General features: G+C 39.8%; 1 protein-coding gene across 4 annotated transcripts in view; it reads left to right on the top strand.

Moving 5' to 3' along the window:
- FAM135A (family with sequence similarity 135 member A) overlaps positions 1 to 17236 on the top strand; it is a 47810-nt gene that overhangs the window by 22372 nt on the left and 8202 nt on the right. For all 4 annotated transcript variants that reach the window (XM_068403968.1, XM_068403975.1, XM_068403959.1 and 1 more), the window contains 3 exons: positions 999 to 1096; positions 6706 to 6857; positions 11761 to 11871. In XM_068403968.1, the coding sequence (XP_068260069.1) occupies positions 999 to 1096; positions 6706 to 6857; positions 11761 to 11871 (361 nt within the window). The remainder of the gene's footprint in view (positions 1 to 998; positions 1097 to 6705; positions 6858 to 11760; positions 11872 to 17236) is intronic.

Raw genomic sequence — 17236 nt, 5'->3', positions numbered from 1 at the left:
TCAGTATTTCTCAAGATCACATGTGAAACAGTTTCTGATCATCCATTATATCCTGCCCTGCCCATGTTCAAACTTCTTGTCATTTAAAATAGGATGATCAGAACTAGACAGAGCATTTAAGATGCTTGTGCACTATGGACTTACAAAATGCTATATTGATATTTTCTGTTCTTCCCTTGCTTTCCTAACATAGCTGATTATATAGAACGCAGATGTATAGATTATTGTTTGCATATATGTTTAGGGCTGGTTTTCCCTATGTAACATTTTTTTGCATTTCTTGCCATTTTATCACCCAGGCATGCAGTGCTGTAAGATTCTTCTGAAATTCTGGCTGGTTCTAGTTTTGACTATCCTGGGTATTTGGTTTTGTCTCCAGAGTCTGACATCTCATCTCCTTCTTCCCTTTCCCAGATCATTTACCAATATGTTGAACACTACAGATTTTAGCACAGATCCTTTGGAACTTGTGTTGAAAAGTTTTAGGCAGCATTTACCTACCTCTTTTTTTAATTTCTTGCTGTTAATTATTGCAGAGAATCAGCTATGAACTGAGAATAAGGCTTTAAGGATTTGTTTTGTTTTGAATAAACAGTACTAATGGGGACTCTTTCTGCTGTCGCAGTTTGTCTCTCTTTCATGGGCAGTGTGATTTAGTTCTGAATATGCAGTTTGGTCTTCTGTTTTACTACAGATAAGAATGTGTAGGGGAAGGCTTAGAAGTAAGGCTGGCTGTGTAATGTTAAGATTTGTTTTGGTGTATTAGAAGAAAGCAGTCTTAGAGTAAAATGTGTATCACTTTATTCCGTGTTACAAGAAAAAAAACTCAAAAAATTATAATAACTAGCTGTAGTGTTTGTATTCAAAGTTAATATGGATGCTTTTATTTGTGTGCTGTTGATCAAAACACTGGGGAATAAGAATTCAGACTGAATGCAGAATGTATATTGCTGCATTGGAAAATACAGTTATTATTTTTTATTTCTTTTATTTTACAGAATGATACCTTTGCTGATTTTGATTCCATGACAGATCGCCTTTTAGATGAAATTATACAGTATATACAAATTTATAATCTAACCCTTTCAAAAATCAGGTAATATCTGTTCTATACTATTTATAGAAATAAACTTAACACTAGAGCCCTGTGTTGTTCTGAACTGTGATGCTCAGGAGCCGGCCAACAGAGAGATGGGAAAGAGAAATTCAGGGACGGGGAGGAGCAGGGGAAAGGAGGACAAAGGAGAGAGAGGGAATTTCTCAGCTGAAAGAAGACTGAACAGTGTTGTAAGCTCACCTAGTCCTGTTGGTGGTTTTAGGGCAGAGTTAAGCATTACATTTAAGGAACTGCTGTTCTGTGCTTCCTCAGATCCTGCATGGTAGGGTTCTGCAGAAAAACATAACATTTTGAGAAAGTTGAAGGAAACTGTAATAGCACTATGCCAAGATAAAGTTAACTTTCTTCTGATTTTATAGTCTTTTCACCAAGTATGACATAGCAGATTGTCTATCTTCTCATTCCTACAGGGAAAATCCATCTTATCTGTGAAGTTGAAGGGCAGCTGCATGAAAAAAATATTTCATCATTTTGATGTTTTCTGATTGTTTCATGTGCCAAAACGCATGTTTTGCATCTTAATAGAAGGCTCACCCCAGTCTATGCATTCCTGTTTCCTTTTTCAGTTACTTCCAGAGAATACCCGTTCCATTTATTTTCTCAAAGTAGGGTACACCGTTTGGGCAGACTGCCTTACTAACTGAGCTGTGTTGCTGGGAGTTAGCTCATTGGTAGATGAAAGGAGCAAATTCAAGCCTGACTTCATCCATTTGTTTAGGCATCCTCGAATTACACATCTGGAAGGTTTTTTGATTTGCTAGTCACATGCATTTCCTAGAAGTTTCTGCATACTCATGAGTTTGGTAGGCCTTATTCAGCTAGAGGAAACATCTAACATGTTTAAACATAATCTCACTTTTTAAACAAATGTTTCTATTTTGAGATAGGCAAGATTTGACATGGTTATTTTTGTCTACATAGATGATTTAAAAAAAACCAGTGTGATCCTATTTGTGTTACACAGACTGCATGTTAGCTCCCTCGGTACCAGAGAGGAGCGTTCTGTAACCCACCAGCACACGCTGATACCTTCTCTCCCATGCTGTGGTCTGAAGGCTTGTAATGAGCAAATCCACCCAGTTACCTTCTCGTTGTTCATACCTGACAACTGAATTCTCATTCGCTTTTGGTCCGCTTATCTCATAAGACTTTCAATTTGTAAATGTTTTTTCAGTTTTATTTATTACTTGTCACTTGAAAGAAGAAAGAAATTATCAATTTTTATTTTAGTTTCCTTTTCAAGGTGTATACTTGTCTTTGGCCCTGGCAAAGCAGAAGTCTCAGTCTCTCAACTTTAGCTTTTCTTATGCGAAAGTTAACCCTATCAGCAAATCCTGCAACTGTTTCCTGGTAGCTACATGAGAGAGCTTTCAGAAAGAGATGTGCTTATGTGCAGTTCCTTTAAAGGATGCCCCAGAAAGCGCAGGAAGGTACTATTGACAAAATCTTTGTTCAAGTAGCTGATGTGTTTCTACCTCATAGTAGACAGTGGACTAATCTCCCTGTCTACTAAAGGAAGTGTTCTCTATACAAGTGATGCTCAGTAGCTGAGTCGAATTAGAGATCAGTCTCCACACCTGTAATGATTTTGTATGGCAAAAAAGCTGACAGCATTGTGTGTCAGAAATACCTGTTCAATCCCTCTTTTACACTTTTACACTCCAAGTTACGGGAAAAAGGGAACACGCTTCGTATGCAGAGCTAAGAATTTATTGTTAGTCCTATTAGTGTTTTCATAATCTCATAAAAAATGCAGGGAAAAATTGCCATTAGTCTAGTTAGAGTACTACTGAAATTCATAGTCCAAATTAATGCAGAAAAGTCCCATTATTAATATGGCTAATGTTGTTATGCAGAAACTTTCTAGTATCTTTTCTCGGGTGGTAGGCTCCCTTCCAGCAGCTATCTGGGTCCTAAGATTGATGGTTTCTGTTTTCCTTAAGCAGCGGGACATCAGCATCCTGGGGCTTCAGTGTAAGGAGAATGATGTTCACAGTGGGGGTTTCTGCCTCCGTGGCCTTGGATCTGCCTGGATTTATTTTCATACTTTCATATTTTCAGTCTGCCCACATGCTCTTTCTTTTGTTTCCCACTTACTCTCTTTTTTTTTTCGTTCTCTGTTCTCCCTGATACTGTCTTTCTTTCCTGAGTTGTGAGATTGTGCTTCTGCAGTGACTGTTAATAGACCATTGGAGACCTCTGGCATATGATATCTGTGTCTGCACTCTTCCATACCACACTTTATTCTAGTGATATGCAGTTCAAGCCACACATAACTACTTGTTGTTACTAGAAACTACAGTGAAACTAAAGCAACTTTAGGCCTGACTTGTTACTTCACTTCCAGATGATTGTTGTCACAGCTAAAACAAACTAAAATCAGCTCAGGCCAAGGCAAGTCAAGAAAAGATCTGAGATTCTGCGCTGTTGGGTCAATGCAAAGCCTCGTGCGTTCAAGTAATGGCAAAATCCTATTTATTGTGCTACATTCTTGTACTGAGATAATAAAAGGCACTCCTGTACCATCAGAACCGAGAGCTGTACTATACTGTCAACTGCAGTGAACCAGCATTTTTGGTACTGCCAAAGCTAATACCAGTTATTGCCAGCAGTACAGTAACCCAACCTGTGCGTTGATCTCCTCTGAACAAAATCTTTGTGCTCACTACAAGTGTGTAGCAAGCATGAACTGGAAGCTTGATTCAAACCAACAGCAATTTGTCTTATAAAACAACTGTTTGGTAAAGAATCACGGAATATTTTGGGCTGAGGGGACCTCTGGAGGTCATCTGGACCAGTTACCCACTCATACCAGTGCCACCTTCAAAGTTAACGCAACTTTGAAGCAGGTCAAATCGTTCAGTCATACCTGTTCACGTTTTGAGTACGTGTAAGTATGGAAGCCTTTCCGGATCATCACATAGCTAGGAAATAAACCACATGCTCTTATAATGTAGTTTCAGAAACCATTTTTGTCTTGTCAGCTCTTACATACATTTCTGATGACCTGTACTGGACTTTCACCTCAGTTGGATTATTGAGCTTGTTACCCTCTTCCCTAAGTAACATTGGCTTACAAAAAATTAAAGCAATTTGTAATGTTATGCATATACTGAAACATCTGTTCATTGTTTCAGCACCTTTTTGATTATGGCTTTTGATGGATTTTTTTTCTTCCACAAATTTTTATAGTTGGACAGGATTTTTCTTTTTTTTGGCATAGAATAATGAGGTTTTACTTTGTCTAATTTTCCAGTATGATCTGAATTGATAGACTTGTGCCATAAAGCGCATAGAAGTGCTACACTATAATTCTGTGACTTCAGTGTGTTGAGTTAATGGTATCTTGTATTCAAAAGATGGTAATATTGCCACCTACTGTTCAGAAATACATTGGTTTTGCAGAGCATCCCACAGTTGCAGGAATCTGAAACAATGAGTAGGATGGATTATGTTTTTGTCTTACACTTTCCAAACCCTTTTTGGAGGGTTTTTTCCTTCCTTTTCCTTTTTGATTTGAGCAAATCCTTAACCTTTCTCTATTAGAAAATAATATTAAAGGCCTATTACGTATTCACCTAAACATCTGAATTTGAACACAATATATTACTGTAACCTCTGTTATTTTTTGAAGTCTTTCCAAATCAAGAACAAGTGTTTAGTCTTTGAGGTAGAGTCACATAGCTAATTGTGAACACCTTTTTTTCCCTCAAATGGATCTTTCATGTTTATGAAGTTTTGGTTCAGGTATGCCCATAATATTGAGGTTGATATGGTTGATTGATCGATCACTGTTTTTTTTCCAGTGACAAAATTGTCGTTTGTTCTGGTACAATATAAGGGTTTCTCATCCTTTTATCATGTTTAGTAAATAGTGGCTGAACTGTCAGAGAACATCACTGCTAGTGTTCAGATCTTCTTTAGAAAATAATCTCTCTTACTCAAGAGCAATTATGTCATGCAGATCACCTTGAGAATAAACTCACTCAGTTTCTGTGGGCATTTTCTTGTTCCTAAAGAAATCTATGATTTTGGTTTTCATGTGTGGACTGTATGATGTACTCTCAGAGAATGCCTTTAAATTTTAGTATTCAAGAGAGTCAGCAGCTCAGTATTTTGTTTTGCAAATACACTGCTGTTGTGCTGACAGCAGAGAGGATACGTATCTTTCATTTCTAAATTACTTAGGCAAACATAGCAAGCTGCAGCAAGTAAGTTCTGATATTGCAGCAATTTTGAAAATCTAGTAGTAAAAGTGAACGGGAAGAATATACGTATATGCTTAAACTGTGTATTGGTAAAGGAACAAATAGCCTATTCTGTCATAGAAATGTATAATTATGTCAGAGTTTAGGAGTTCAAGGGTGGCCCTGTGATTCTGTAACCAAAGGTTTGAATTTTTTCATTTAGTTTTAAATTGGAATTTTCAGAGTTAATAATTCTTGCTTGGGAAGCAATTAAACAGTCAAGTAATTTTTTAGCACTGTATTTTACATAGATATTACTGGTAGCTTTGTTTTACCTATTTTTGTTGATGAATGTAGTGATACAGAGCAAACGGGAAGGATGATCTTACGGGTATAATGTTGTGGCACACATATGATGCAGCCACGATGGTTCTACTGTATATTTTTGGATGGTTGTCTGTTCTCCCCATGTCCTGAGATTACATTTGTAAAACGGGAAGGCACTTTTTCCTTCTAATTTTGTGAATCTTATCTCTACCATATCCTCTTTAAGTGAGTGCCTAGGATGGTGTGGTCCTTCCCTCAGCAGGGTTCTGTAAGCATAACTGCATAATAACTAGAATTGCTTTATTTTGTAGTGTCCCTTCTAAAGAAATGCTTTATACAGACGAGTGGGTATAACAGTAGGCACCTCAGATTAAATAATAATTATTCTTAGATACATGAAGCTAAAGAGTCCCATCCTTCTTTCCCCTAGCTCGCTTAACCAGGGAAACAACTAAATGTAATATTCTCCTGGCAGACAACTATTCTTCAATTGCCTTGCTCAAGCTGGTAATCACTTATTTTGGTCCAACTGCTAAGCAGATTTGATATGTTGCTTCTATTTTAAAACAATCAGATTCAGTCAAGTAACAGTTTTCTGCCTTATAGGAATACTTTTGGAATCCTTCTCCACTAGGTTGTTTCAGTAACTCTCACGCATTTATCATACTGAATGCCATCACATGCAAACGTAGTGATTTATTCAGTCATGCACAGCTCATAAAATATTTTCTGAATACTTGGTGCTAAGGGAAATACAACCAGAAATAATCTTGGGTTTGGGTGGGAGATGCCGGTGGAAGGATAGTTTGTTTTCACTAGCTTTTCAAAAACGATGTATAAAATAATTCTGGAGGAGCTCAGAACATGTTTATAACAAGTTTGTGCAGCTTGGGAGATACGGCCAAGCTATGTTTTCTGTGTGACCTAAAATACAGGCTTCTGAATGGAAACTTCATTAATTTTTTTCCTATGCTCTTTCAGCATTTTATGACACCAGTTTTATTTTTCTCTGTTTAAAAGAAAAAAAAGATTGCCATCAAATTCTATGTTATACTGTTTTTTCTTTTTAAACAGCTTTATTGGACACTCACTGGGTAATTTAATAATCCGTTCAGTGCTCACAAGACCTCGATTTAAATATTACCTCAACAAACTTCATACCTTCCTGTCTCTGTCTGGACCACATCTTGGTACCCTCTACAACAGCAGTGCTCTTGTTAATACAGGTAAAGGATTATTTTCGGTAGTATCAGTTTAGGGGAGATTTTGTCTTTGAAATATGCACTTAGCAGTTTCACAGAATCACAGAATCAATCAGGTTGGAAGAGAACTCAGGGATCATCGAGTCCAACCGTTGCCCTGACACACCCTGTCAACTAGACCATGGCACTAAGTGCCATGTCCAGTCTTTTCTTAAACACATCCAGAGATGGTGACTCCACCACCTCCCTGGGCAGCCCATTCCAATGTCTAATAACCCTTTCTGAAAAGAAATTCTTCCTAATGTCCAACCTGAACCTCCCCTGGCGAAGCTTGAGGCTGTGTCCTCTTGTCCTATTGCTAGTTGCCTGGGAGAAGAGGCCGACTCCCACTTCACTACAACCTCCCTTCAGGTAGTTGTAGACTGCAATAAGATCACCTCTGAGCCTCCTCTCTCCAGGCTAAACAACCCCAGCTCCCTCAGCCGTTCCTCATAGGTCAGACCCTCCAGACCCTTCACCAGCTTGGTCGCCCTCCTCTGGACTCACTCCAACACCTCAACATCTTTCCTGAAGTGCGGGGCCCAGAACTGGACACAGTATTCAAGGTGCGGCCTCAAGAGTGCCAAGCACAGAGGGACGATCACTTCCCTAGACCGGCTGGCTACACTATTCCTAATAGAGGCCAGGATGCCATTGGCCTTCTTGGCCACCTAGGCACACTGCTGGCTCATGTTTAGCCGGCTGTCCATCAGCACCCCCAGGCCTCTTTCCGCCGGACCGCTTTCTAGCCACTCTTCCCCCAGCCTGTAGAGCTGCATGGGGTTGCTGTGGCCAAAGTGTAAGACCCGGCACTTGTTCTTGTTGAACCTCCTGCCGTTGGTCTCGGCCCGTCTATCCAACCTGTCCAGATCCCTCTGTAGGGCCTTCCTACCCTCCAGCAGATCGACACTCCCACCCAGCTTGGTGTCATCTGCAAATTTGCTGAGGGTGCACTCAATCCCTACGTCTAGATCATCTATAAAGATATTGAACAGCACCGGCCCCAGAACTGAGCCCTGGGGAACACCGCTAGTGACCGGCCGCCAGCTGGACTTTGCCCCATTCACCACCACTCTCCGGGCTCGGCCATCCAGCCAGTTTTTAACCCATTTAAGAGTCCACCCATCCAAGCCCCGGGCAGACAGTTTGTCTAGGAGGATGCTGTGGGAGACAGTGTCAAATGCCTTACTGAAGTCTAGATAGACTACATCCACAGCCCTGCTCTCATCTACTAAGCGGGTCACTTGGTCATAGAAGGAGACCAGGTTGGTCGAGCAGGACCTGCCTTTCATGAATCCATGTTGGCTGGCCCCGATGCCCCGATTGTCCTGCATGTGCCGTGTAATGGCACTCAGGATGATCTGTTCCATCACCTTGCCTGGCACCGAGGTCAGGCTGACAGGCCTATAGTTCCCTGGATCATCCTTCCGACCCTTCCTGTAGATGGGCGTTACATTTGCTAATTTCCAGTCAGCTGGAACTTCTCCAGTTAACCAGGACTGCAGGTAGATAATCGAGAGTGGTTTGGCAAGTTCATTTGCCAGTTCATTACTCTGGGGTGAATCCCATCCGGGCCCATAGCCTTGTGGGTGTCCAACTGGCACAGCAGGTCAGTAACCGTCTCCTCGTGGATTACGGGAGGTTCACAGAGCCCCCCGTCCCTAACTTCAGGCTCTGGGGGCCGAGTCTCCTGAGGACAACAGGTCTTGACATTAAAGACCGAGGCAAAGAAGGCATTGAGTACCTCTGCCTTTTCCTCATCCCCTGACACTACACTACCCTCCTCATTCAGCAAGTGATGGAGGCTCTCCTTGACCCTCCTTTTGCTGTTGATGTATTTGTAGAAACTTTTTTTGTTATCTTTGACTGTAGCAGCCAAATCGAGCTCTAATTGAGCTTTGGCCCTTCTAATCTTCTCCCTACACGACCTGGCCACATCCCTATAGACCTCCCGAGTTACCCGACCCTTCTTCCAGAGCAAGTAGGCTCTCTTTTTTTCCTTAAGTTCTAGCCTAAGTTCTCTGTTGAACCAGGCCAGTCTTTTTCCCTGACGGCTTGTCTTCCTACAGACTGGGACAGCCTGCTCCTGAATATTTGGCAATTCCCTTTTGAAGCATGTCCAGCCTTCCTGGACTCCTTTGCCCTTCAGGACCAACTCCCAAGGGACTCGGTCCACCAGCCTCTTAAACAGGCTAAAGTCAGCCCGCCGGAAATCTAAGGCAGAAGTTCTACTCTTGCCCCTCCTTACTTCCCCCACTATCAAAAACTCTGCTATTCCCAAGACGGCCACTGACCCTCACATCTCCCACTAGTCCTTCTCTGTTCACAAGCAACAGGTCAAGCAGGGCCCCTCCTCTAGTGGGCTCATTTACCACTTGCATGAGGAAGTTGTCCTCCACACATTCGAGGAACCTCCTAGATTGCTTCCTCTCTGCCATGTTGTATTTCCAGCAGACATCCGGCAAGTTGAAGTCGCCCATGAGTACAAGGGCCGGCGACCAGGCGGCTTCTGACAGCCGCTTGTAAAACACCTCGTCCACCTGCTCATCCTGGTTGGGTGGTCTATAACAGACTCCCACCGTAATGTCCGCCCTGCCGACATTCCCCCTGATCTTCACCCATAAACATTCAACCTTGTTGTCCTCACCATCTTCCTCAATTTCGACACAGTCCAAGCACTCCCTAACATACAGCGCTACCCCACCGCCTCTCCTGCTTCACCTGTCCCTCTTAAAGAGTTTATAGCGATCCATAGCAGCACTCCAGTCATGAGAGTCATCCCACCACGTTTCTGTGGTCCAGTGGCTTCTAGCTCTTCCTGTTTGTTGCCCATACTGTGTGCATTGGTGTAAATGCACTTCAGCTGGGCTAGCGGCCTTGCCCCCGACGCAGGCCTGTCACCCCAGGTTCATTTGTGGCTGCCCTGGTCTTATCCCCCTCCCCCATCGAACCTAGTTTCATGTGGGGTGCACATTTTTGCATTAGTTTGATTATGAGAAAGGGTATGTTTCACTGTCATAAGAAGGGAGAAAGATTTATAAAAAAAAAGGAGGATGTGCAAGAGATGGTTGACGTGTTTTCCCATGTGTTTGATTCAGGTTTTCTATTACACCATAAAGAAACTCCAGTTTTAATGTGTTGAGCTCAATTTATTATAAACTGAATTTTAGTATACTTAATCTGCTAAACAAATAGGTAAGATGCATTAAAATAATTCTGAACTACTAGTAGTGTCTTTTCTCTCTCAAGAATGTCTTACAGTAGACCTTAGAATCTGCAGTGTGTTTGTACCTTATGAATATCTGTTTTTCTAAAGATTAAATGTAGCTCTAGGAGAACTTGTAGAAACTGCTGACTTTCGAAATAAATGTTGGAAAATATTTTCAGGTAGCATCAAATTTTTAAATGAAAACTTGTTTCTGAGATTACCACCTACCTTGGAGAGCCCAAACCCAAAATGAGTAACACTTATTTTCACTAAATATAAGCATGCTCATTAAGCTCTGTGAAAACACTCTAAAAATCATTAATTACTTTGTTTAGTGCCAGTTTTTGTATTGATTGTTGTATTATTTTGTTTCATACAAAAATGAGGAGGAAGAACTCACATGTGTTGAGTTTAAGAAAAGTGGACAGGAATTGCTAACTGGAGTTACTGTTGGAGTTTATAGAAGCAGGGGGAACATGAGAGCTCTTTGAATGTGGTTGAAATGGTACCATTTATAGCCCTCAATACATTACCGGTGAGGTTCACTTCAGGATTAAGACATCTACAACATAATTCATTATGGGCACCTGCTGGGTGTTTAACCTAGTATAGCTGTGGACAGTTTCTTTCACATATTTTAATCTGTAACTGAATCTTACCCGAATCACCCAAAAGGGTTAGCATTACTTGGCTTTTAGAAAGTGCAGTTTTCCAGGATACAAAGAGGCAGGGCTGTTTGCTTGTTTGTATAATCACCAGCAAATGGCTTTCAGTTAATTAAGGTTAAAGCTGTCAAAGTATAATCCAGAATATATATTCACTGAAAAAGTAAGGATTTCTGGAGTATTTAATCTCTTTTATAGTTGAAGACTGTACAAAATATCCTTTTCATATAGCAATCTTCCTCTACATTTCAAACTCCTTAAGATTTTGGAAAATACCAAGATACCAATTTGGGAAAATACCAAGATAATATGTAGTGGGTATTGAAGTCTAAATTACTATATTGTATGTATACATTAATGACCTTCAAACAATTCCTTCAGTAAAAGATAACTATTTCCTTAAGGGTTGAATCAACACACTTGTGAGGCTGTAAGGGCTTGGTTGCTTGTTTTACTTTTGCTTGGCAAGGGAGAGAAGATTTTCTGAAAGGCCAGTTAGCCAGCTGGCTTTGCTCATTGACTAGTGAAGAGGGTACAGCATCATAGAAAATATGATACTATGTTTTCCTCCCAGAAAATTCTGCTTCCTTTGTTCAAGTTCTATTTAATGAATTCAGTGGTTCTATAAAGTTATTTTTAGAAATCTGAGAATACTTCTTGTTTAGTGCTACGTATTTCAACATGAAAATGTTGTAATATTCTGTAAATTATTCAAATAGAGTTTGTATATTGCCTTATGGCTAACTTATTAATGTATTTTCACTTTTTGTAAGTACACTTATTTTTTTCTAGAAGGGCATGTACCTTAGTGGAAATCATGGTCTTCATGCTTTGTTATATATAGACAGGAAAGAATAATGAAGAAAAATTTTAAATGTTTCTGGGCTTGACAATGCTGACATGAAAAATAAAACTAACAAGCGAGGACCTAAATATACGGACTTTATGTACTTAAGTTTAATTATTTTTCATATTTTATTTTGGATATATACTAATGTTGTACCTAACAATGCAGGACTGTGGTTTATGCAGAAGTGGAAGAAGTCTGGTTCTTTATTGCAATTGACATGTCGAGACCATTCAGATCCACGACAAACATTCTTATACAAACTCAGTAAAAAAGCAGGTAAGCTTTGTTAATACTTACTATCTTTTAAAGGCCACTGTACATAAATGTGAATAGGAGACCTAGAAAAAAACTTTCCAACAAGCTCCTGTTTCAGTTTATATAAGAGTTACTTTGGCTTTAGTCCCATATTCTTCAAGTAAAATAAACAATAAACCATTTTTGTTGCAGAGGTGGACCACTGGTTTGATGCTTTCCTTCCTACCTAATGAGCAGAAGTTCTGAGTGCAGCCACTATGCTGGTGTATATGTATGTGTGTATGTGTGTGTATACATATATATATATAAAAGAATTCCAGAAATCACTTTACCCCAGGCTATATGCAAGAGATTGACAACACTGTGGAGGAATACAGCTTTAATTTTTCAACTTCTGTTGATTTTTCTAATTCTGTGGGAAAACGGGAGTCTAAGATGCAGAAACATCTACTGCTGCTTAATGTGGTTTCTTCTTCAGATGCTGGCTTTGCAGCTGGGAAAATCCGTAAGGCAGCAAACTTGCTACTGTTTTGACTCTGCTGTGGTCCGCTTGGTTTTGAGATTGTCCCTAAAAGTGGCTGTGGATCCGGCAGGTGATGTTTTGGGGGTCTAGGTCTCAACCATGCTATTGTATGGTGGTTTGTGGCTTTAGTTCTCAAATTTGCCAGAGAACATCTCTGTTAAACACATGGTTGTGTCGCTTAACCCCAAAATGGATGAAGTTCCTACTTTCTGTTGAGCATTGTAGGTAAAAGTACAATTGAGCATCTCCTCTTCTGCCTTTAAAAAGAAGCTCCAGTAAGTACTGGTGCTTAGCACCATTCAGAAACAAGAGATTTGTGCTCATATCCGTTCTCTGTTTTAAATCCTGGAGCAAAACCAGTTAATACCAGAAGTATTGCAATCATGAGCACATTTCTGACAGCTCTTTCTCAGTGCTGCTTCTATCACACAGAATCACAGAATGGTTAAGGGTTGGAAGGGACCTCTGGAGATCATCTAGTCCAACCCCCTGCCAAAGCAGGTTCACCTAGAGCATGTTTCACAGGGTTGCGTCCAGGCGGGTTTTGAATATCTCCAGAGAAGGAGACTCCACAACCTCCCTGGGCAGCCTGTTCCAGCTCTCTGCCACCCTCAAAGTAAAGAAGTTCCTCCTCATATTCAGGTGGAACTTCCCGTGTTTCAGTTTGTGCTTGTTGCCCCTTGTCCTGTCACTGGGCACCACTGAGAAGAGTCTTGTCCCCTCCTCTTGGCACCCACCCCTAAGGTATTTGTAAGTGTTGATAAGATGCCCTCTCAGTCTTCTCTTCTCCAAGCTGAACAGACCCAGCTCTCTCAGCCTCTCCTCATAAGAGAGGTGCTCCAGTCCTTTGATCATCTTTGTAGCCCTTCGCTGTACTCTCTCCAGTAATTCCTTATCTTTCTTGAACTGGGAGGCACAACAATGCATCTAGGAGGATCTGTGACAAACATTTTTACCCATCTTGCTTTTTCCTCCCTGTTTTGTTTTCAGAATTTCCTCAGATCTAGCATTGGAGATACAGTTAGCTCTCATTTAGCAAGTGAACTCTGGGAACATTTCAGTTTCAATTTCAAGTAATTTATCAAGGCAGAATGACAGATAACTTACTTTAACAATTCTCTTTATCTGTTTCTGGTGTATAAATAGGAATTGATACTTAAAATTGTAAATGCTTTTTGAAATTACTGATTCAATAAATTACAGCAAATGGCAAGTGATTATGATTAACTAAGTGTCTGCTTTTCTAGTCTGTGTTTTTCTATAGCATTGTATGTGGTTTGTCTGTCAACTAGTTTTGCTTTTATGCCCTTAATGGAGTGTTACAGTTGTAGAATATTTTTTTAAAAGTCAAGTACAACTCATTCATTGCCCAGCTATCAAGTTTGTCAAAGCAGAAAGAGTAACCTTAAAAAGTTAACTTGTTAAAGCAACCTTAGAAAGCCTTATCTTATCTTCAAGTTCAAGAATTACGAAGACAAAATAATTTTTCAGGCTGTGTAATAGGTTACCCTATGAAAATAAATCTCTATTTCAGAGAATAATAGCAGGTAGTGGGAAGAAATTGAGGCTTAAATATTTGCCATTTCTGATTGGATGGTTGTTTTTAAAAAAAAAAAACCCTGGATGTTTTCTTTCTGGACTTGACAATTCAGAATTCTAATAAGTTAGAGCTATTTTTCTGTCTTACAATTATCGTCATTGCTAATTGCTGATAAGGAGCAAAAGCTGACCTGATTTGCTTATAAGGAACAGAAGGTAATCAGATTATTTATTCAAAATGAAGAGAGTTAAAGTTGATGCTGTTTCTTGAATTTTAAGTTACTTTAATCACTGATCACTTTATGTTGGCAGTTGAGGGATTTATACTGTCTTTGACCCAGTGGAAAATTTATGTTTTCTGATGTTGCTTCTTCATAATGTTTAGAATTATGTTCTTTGGCAATAATCTCCTTGAAATCTGCTTGTCATCTCTTCAGCAGCCACAATCTGTCTGGTAATTTCTGGGCGTCTTGGAAATGATTGTTAAATTTCATAGTGTGACAAGAAATTACATCAGGTTTACATTACATGCCAGCTGTGATGACAGGTGTTCATTACAAACATAACTGTAGTTGCACAGATGAAAAAATACATGAAAATTTCTGTTATGTGTGCATAGTGTTTCATGTTGTAGTATTTGTAGATTCAACAAAAAATAAGAGTTTAATTTTTTTAAATTAACTTGATAAGAAGATTTTTAGGCACAAAAATAAAAAATGTATAGTCCTCTATTTTGTAATTGCTTGGCTTTTAGAAATGAGTACTTTTTGTAACTGAACAGTTGACATATGCCATAAAACTTACGAAATGGTAATTATGCAGACCTGTCCTTAGAAGGATAACGGGGAATGAGTTAAGTATTATTTGTAACTAGTGCGTGAATGAGCTGTGCAGCATAGCACCATGTAGGGATTCAGTGACAAGTTCTGCAATTTGCACAGCTCCTGATTTCTGTTGCCACTTAATCTATTGGTTATGCTTAAGTATTTTCTGCAAGCGATAACTGCACCTTCATGTTTATTTTCTAACATCAAATGTAAAAGTCAGCTAGCTTATGAAATGCCAACTGATTTTTGGCACATCACCAAAATAAAAATAATTGGAAGTTTTTTCTTTTAAGAGATTAAGGAAGGATATGCATTTGATCAGTGTGTTCAAATACATAATTGATTGCAGTTGGAGCACATTGTAATTTTTGTCTGCGGAAGTGGAAAGGCAGTAGCTTCAGTGAAACTGAAGATGCTTTCAAGTGTAACTTGAGCACTGTCCCAAGCACTTCTCCCAGCTTCTCCAGTTCACTTTGTTTTCTGCCAGGTAAACAAGAGCAGCTCTTCTTTTTTTTTTTTTCCTCTTCAATTAGAATATTTTGTTTCTTACCTTATTTACTTTTTATACTCAGCTAGTTACATTTTTCATAAAAATAAACAGATTCCAGGGAGTCCAGGAAAATAAACTCCAGATTCTTGATTTGTAGCCATTGCCACTCAACAAATCTGCACTTTCTTGTTCAAAGTATTTCAGATGGTCATTTTCGATGAGTTCAGAGACCCTGCCTTATATGTTAAGAAATTAGCAGTGAAGGAAGAGTTTCATTCATGTGTAGGCTGGTTTTGGTGTTCTGATTGCCTAAGAAGAATGTCAGTGACATGTAACATTTGGCTTTAGTTTGGTTTCAGACAAGACTGTTGTGTGTGAATGCCTTGTTTAGAATGCCAGTACACTGGTCAGTACAAGTACTAAAAACAAAGAGTCCTGTTCCATCAGCTGGTCTTTGCCTGCAGAAACTTGAGCTTGTCAGTCACCTGAAACAACATTAACTGAAGACCCTGGCGGTAGATCCCAATTTGATATAAATTGTGATTGATCATTTGCAATTAAGGACTTGGTGAGTAGACTGACTCCAAAACTTTGGATGGAACTCATTCTCCTATAATGAATAATGATGTGTGTCAGAAGCATGGCCTGCTGAGACTGGCTTCTATAAAGCAAACCTCAGAATGCTGTTTGCTGTCCCAGTTATGAATTGTTGGTTCACTGGCAGGAGTGCTTCCTGCGACAAACTTTGGACCTGCAAGTTTTTCTACCTCAGCTTTAGTTCTGAACTTTTTTTAAGTCCCATTTGTCAGCCATAGAATATGCCCACATTAGCACTAAGGAATGCATTCAGATGGAAATCTCTTTATGATCCCTGTTTACTTCAGAACACAATGAATGAGCTTTAGCAGCCAATGCACATTGCATCCGCAGGACCAGACTAGAACTAGTCCAAAGTAAACTCTCCTGAAAATGGGCATTGTGATGGATGAGGGGTTCTTAATACCAGTGGGTTTGCTCCACAGTTCTGTTCCTCTTAGGCCACAGAGTTCACAAATGTGAATGTACAGCCACAGTCTCTTCTGCGATATTTTTGTATGTACATAGGTAGGCATAGATTCATATGTCTTAGCACTTCCACAGGTCTTGATTAGCAGAATTCTGATGTGCTTGTTTATTGCCTTTTATCTTCCCCCTTTAAAAGTGTGCATTTTCCTAATCTCTGAAAGGAGGAAAAGACATTTGTTTTGGTTTTCATTTGCCATGTTAACAACAGATCAGCAGTGAATAAGCATGTGTGACATGTTTTCTTCTTTGAGTTGTCTATTATGTACAAGATGTCAGCTTAGCTTACTTGGTGCTATTGGGCTTTGTGGAGGGGAAAAAAACATTTCAGCTCTTGACTTGAGGGAGTGCATGTTTATGACTCGTGATGAGGATGAGACTAGAATTGAAATAGCATCCCTTTTGGTGGCATGGCGTGGAGACTAACCTAATCAGTTCTGCTAAGAGGAACGACTTCCCAGCCCTCAGTAGCTCTGTTCCAACAATGCTGGAAGAATCTGGTAGGTTTTGTAGCATCTGGAGCCAAGTTCTTTAAAGTAAAATCTTCAAGGCAGAGTTTGAGCTGACATGGAACTTTCGAGTTGATGTAAATCTAGCTCCCTAATCAGTCTTCTTGTGGGACTGCAGCTGAAAGTCTGAGCTTCCTTACATTTGTACTGTGGCACCTTAATCTGAGATCCCAGCTGACTCAGGATCTCTCAATGCTTGAATTTTTGAGGCGTAATTCTAGCTGTGTGTGTGATGTGTTAACTTCACAAAGCAGTGTGGAAAACCAGCTGCAGGAGATGGCTGCCTTCCAGGGCATAATTTTTGATGTCCCTATTTCCAGATTGCATTTTTGGCAAATCTTCCAGAACCCCTTTTCTAAACAAGCATGTAAATGGGCAGAGTTGTAGAAAACGTTGGGAGTATTGTACCTTGACAAAACTGGGACGTTTCCTTTGA

Source organism: Nyctibius grandis, chromosome 1, assembly GCF_013368605.1.
Source record: "Nyctibius grandis isolate bNycGra1 chromosome 1, bNycGra1.pri, whole genome shotgun sequence".
NCBI lineage: Eukaryota > Metazoa > Chordata > Aves > Nyctibiiformes > Nyctibiidae > Nyctibius > Nyctibius grandis.
This window is presented reverse-complemented; position numbering and strand designations above follow the sequence as displayed.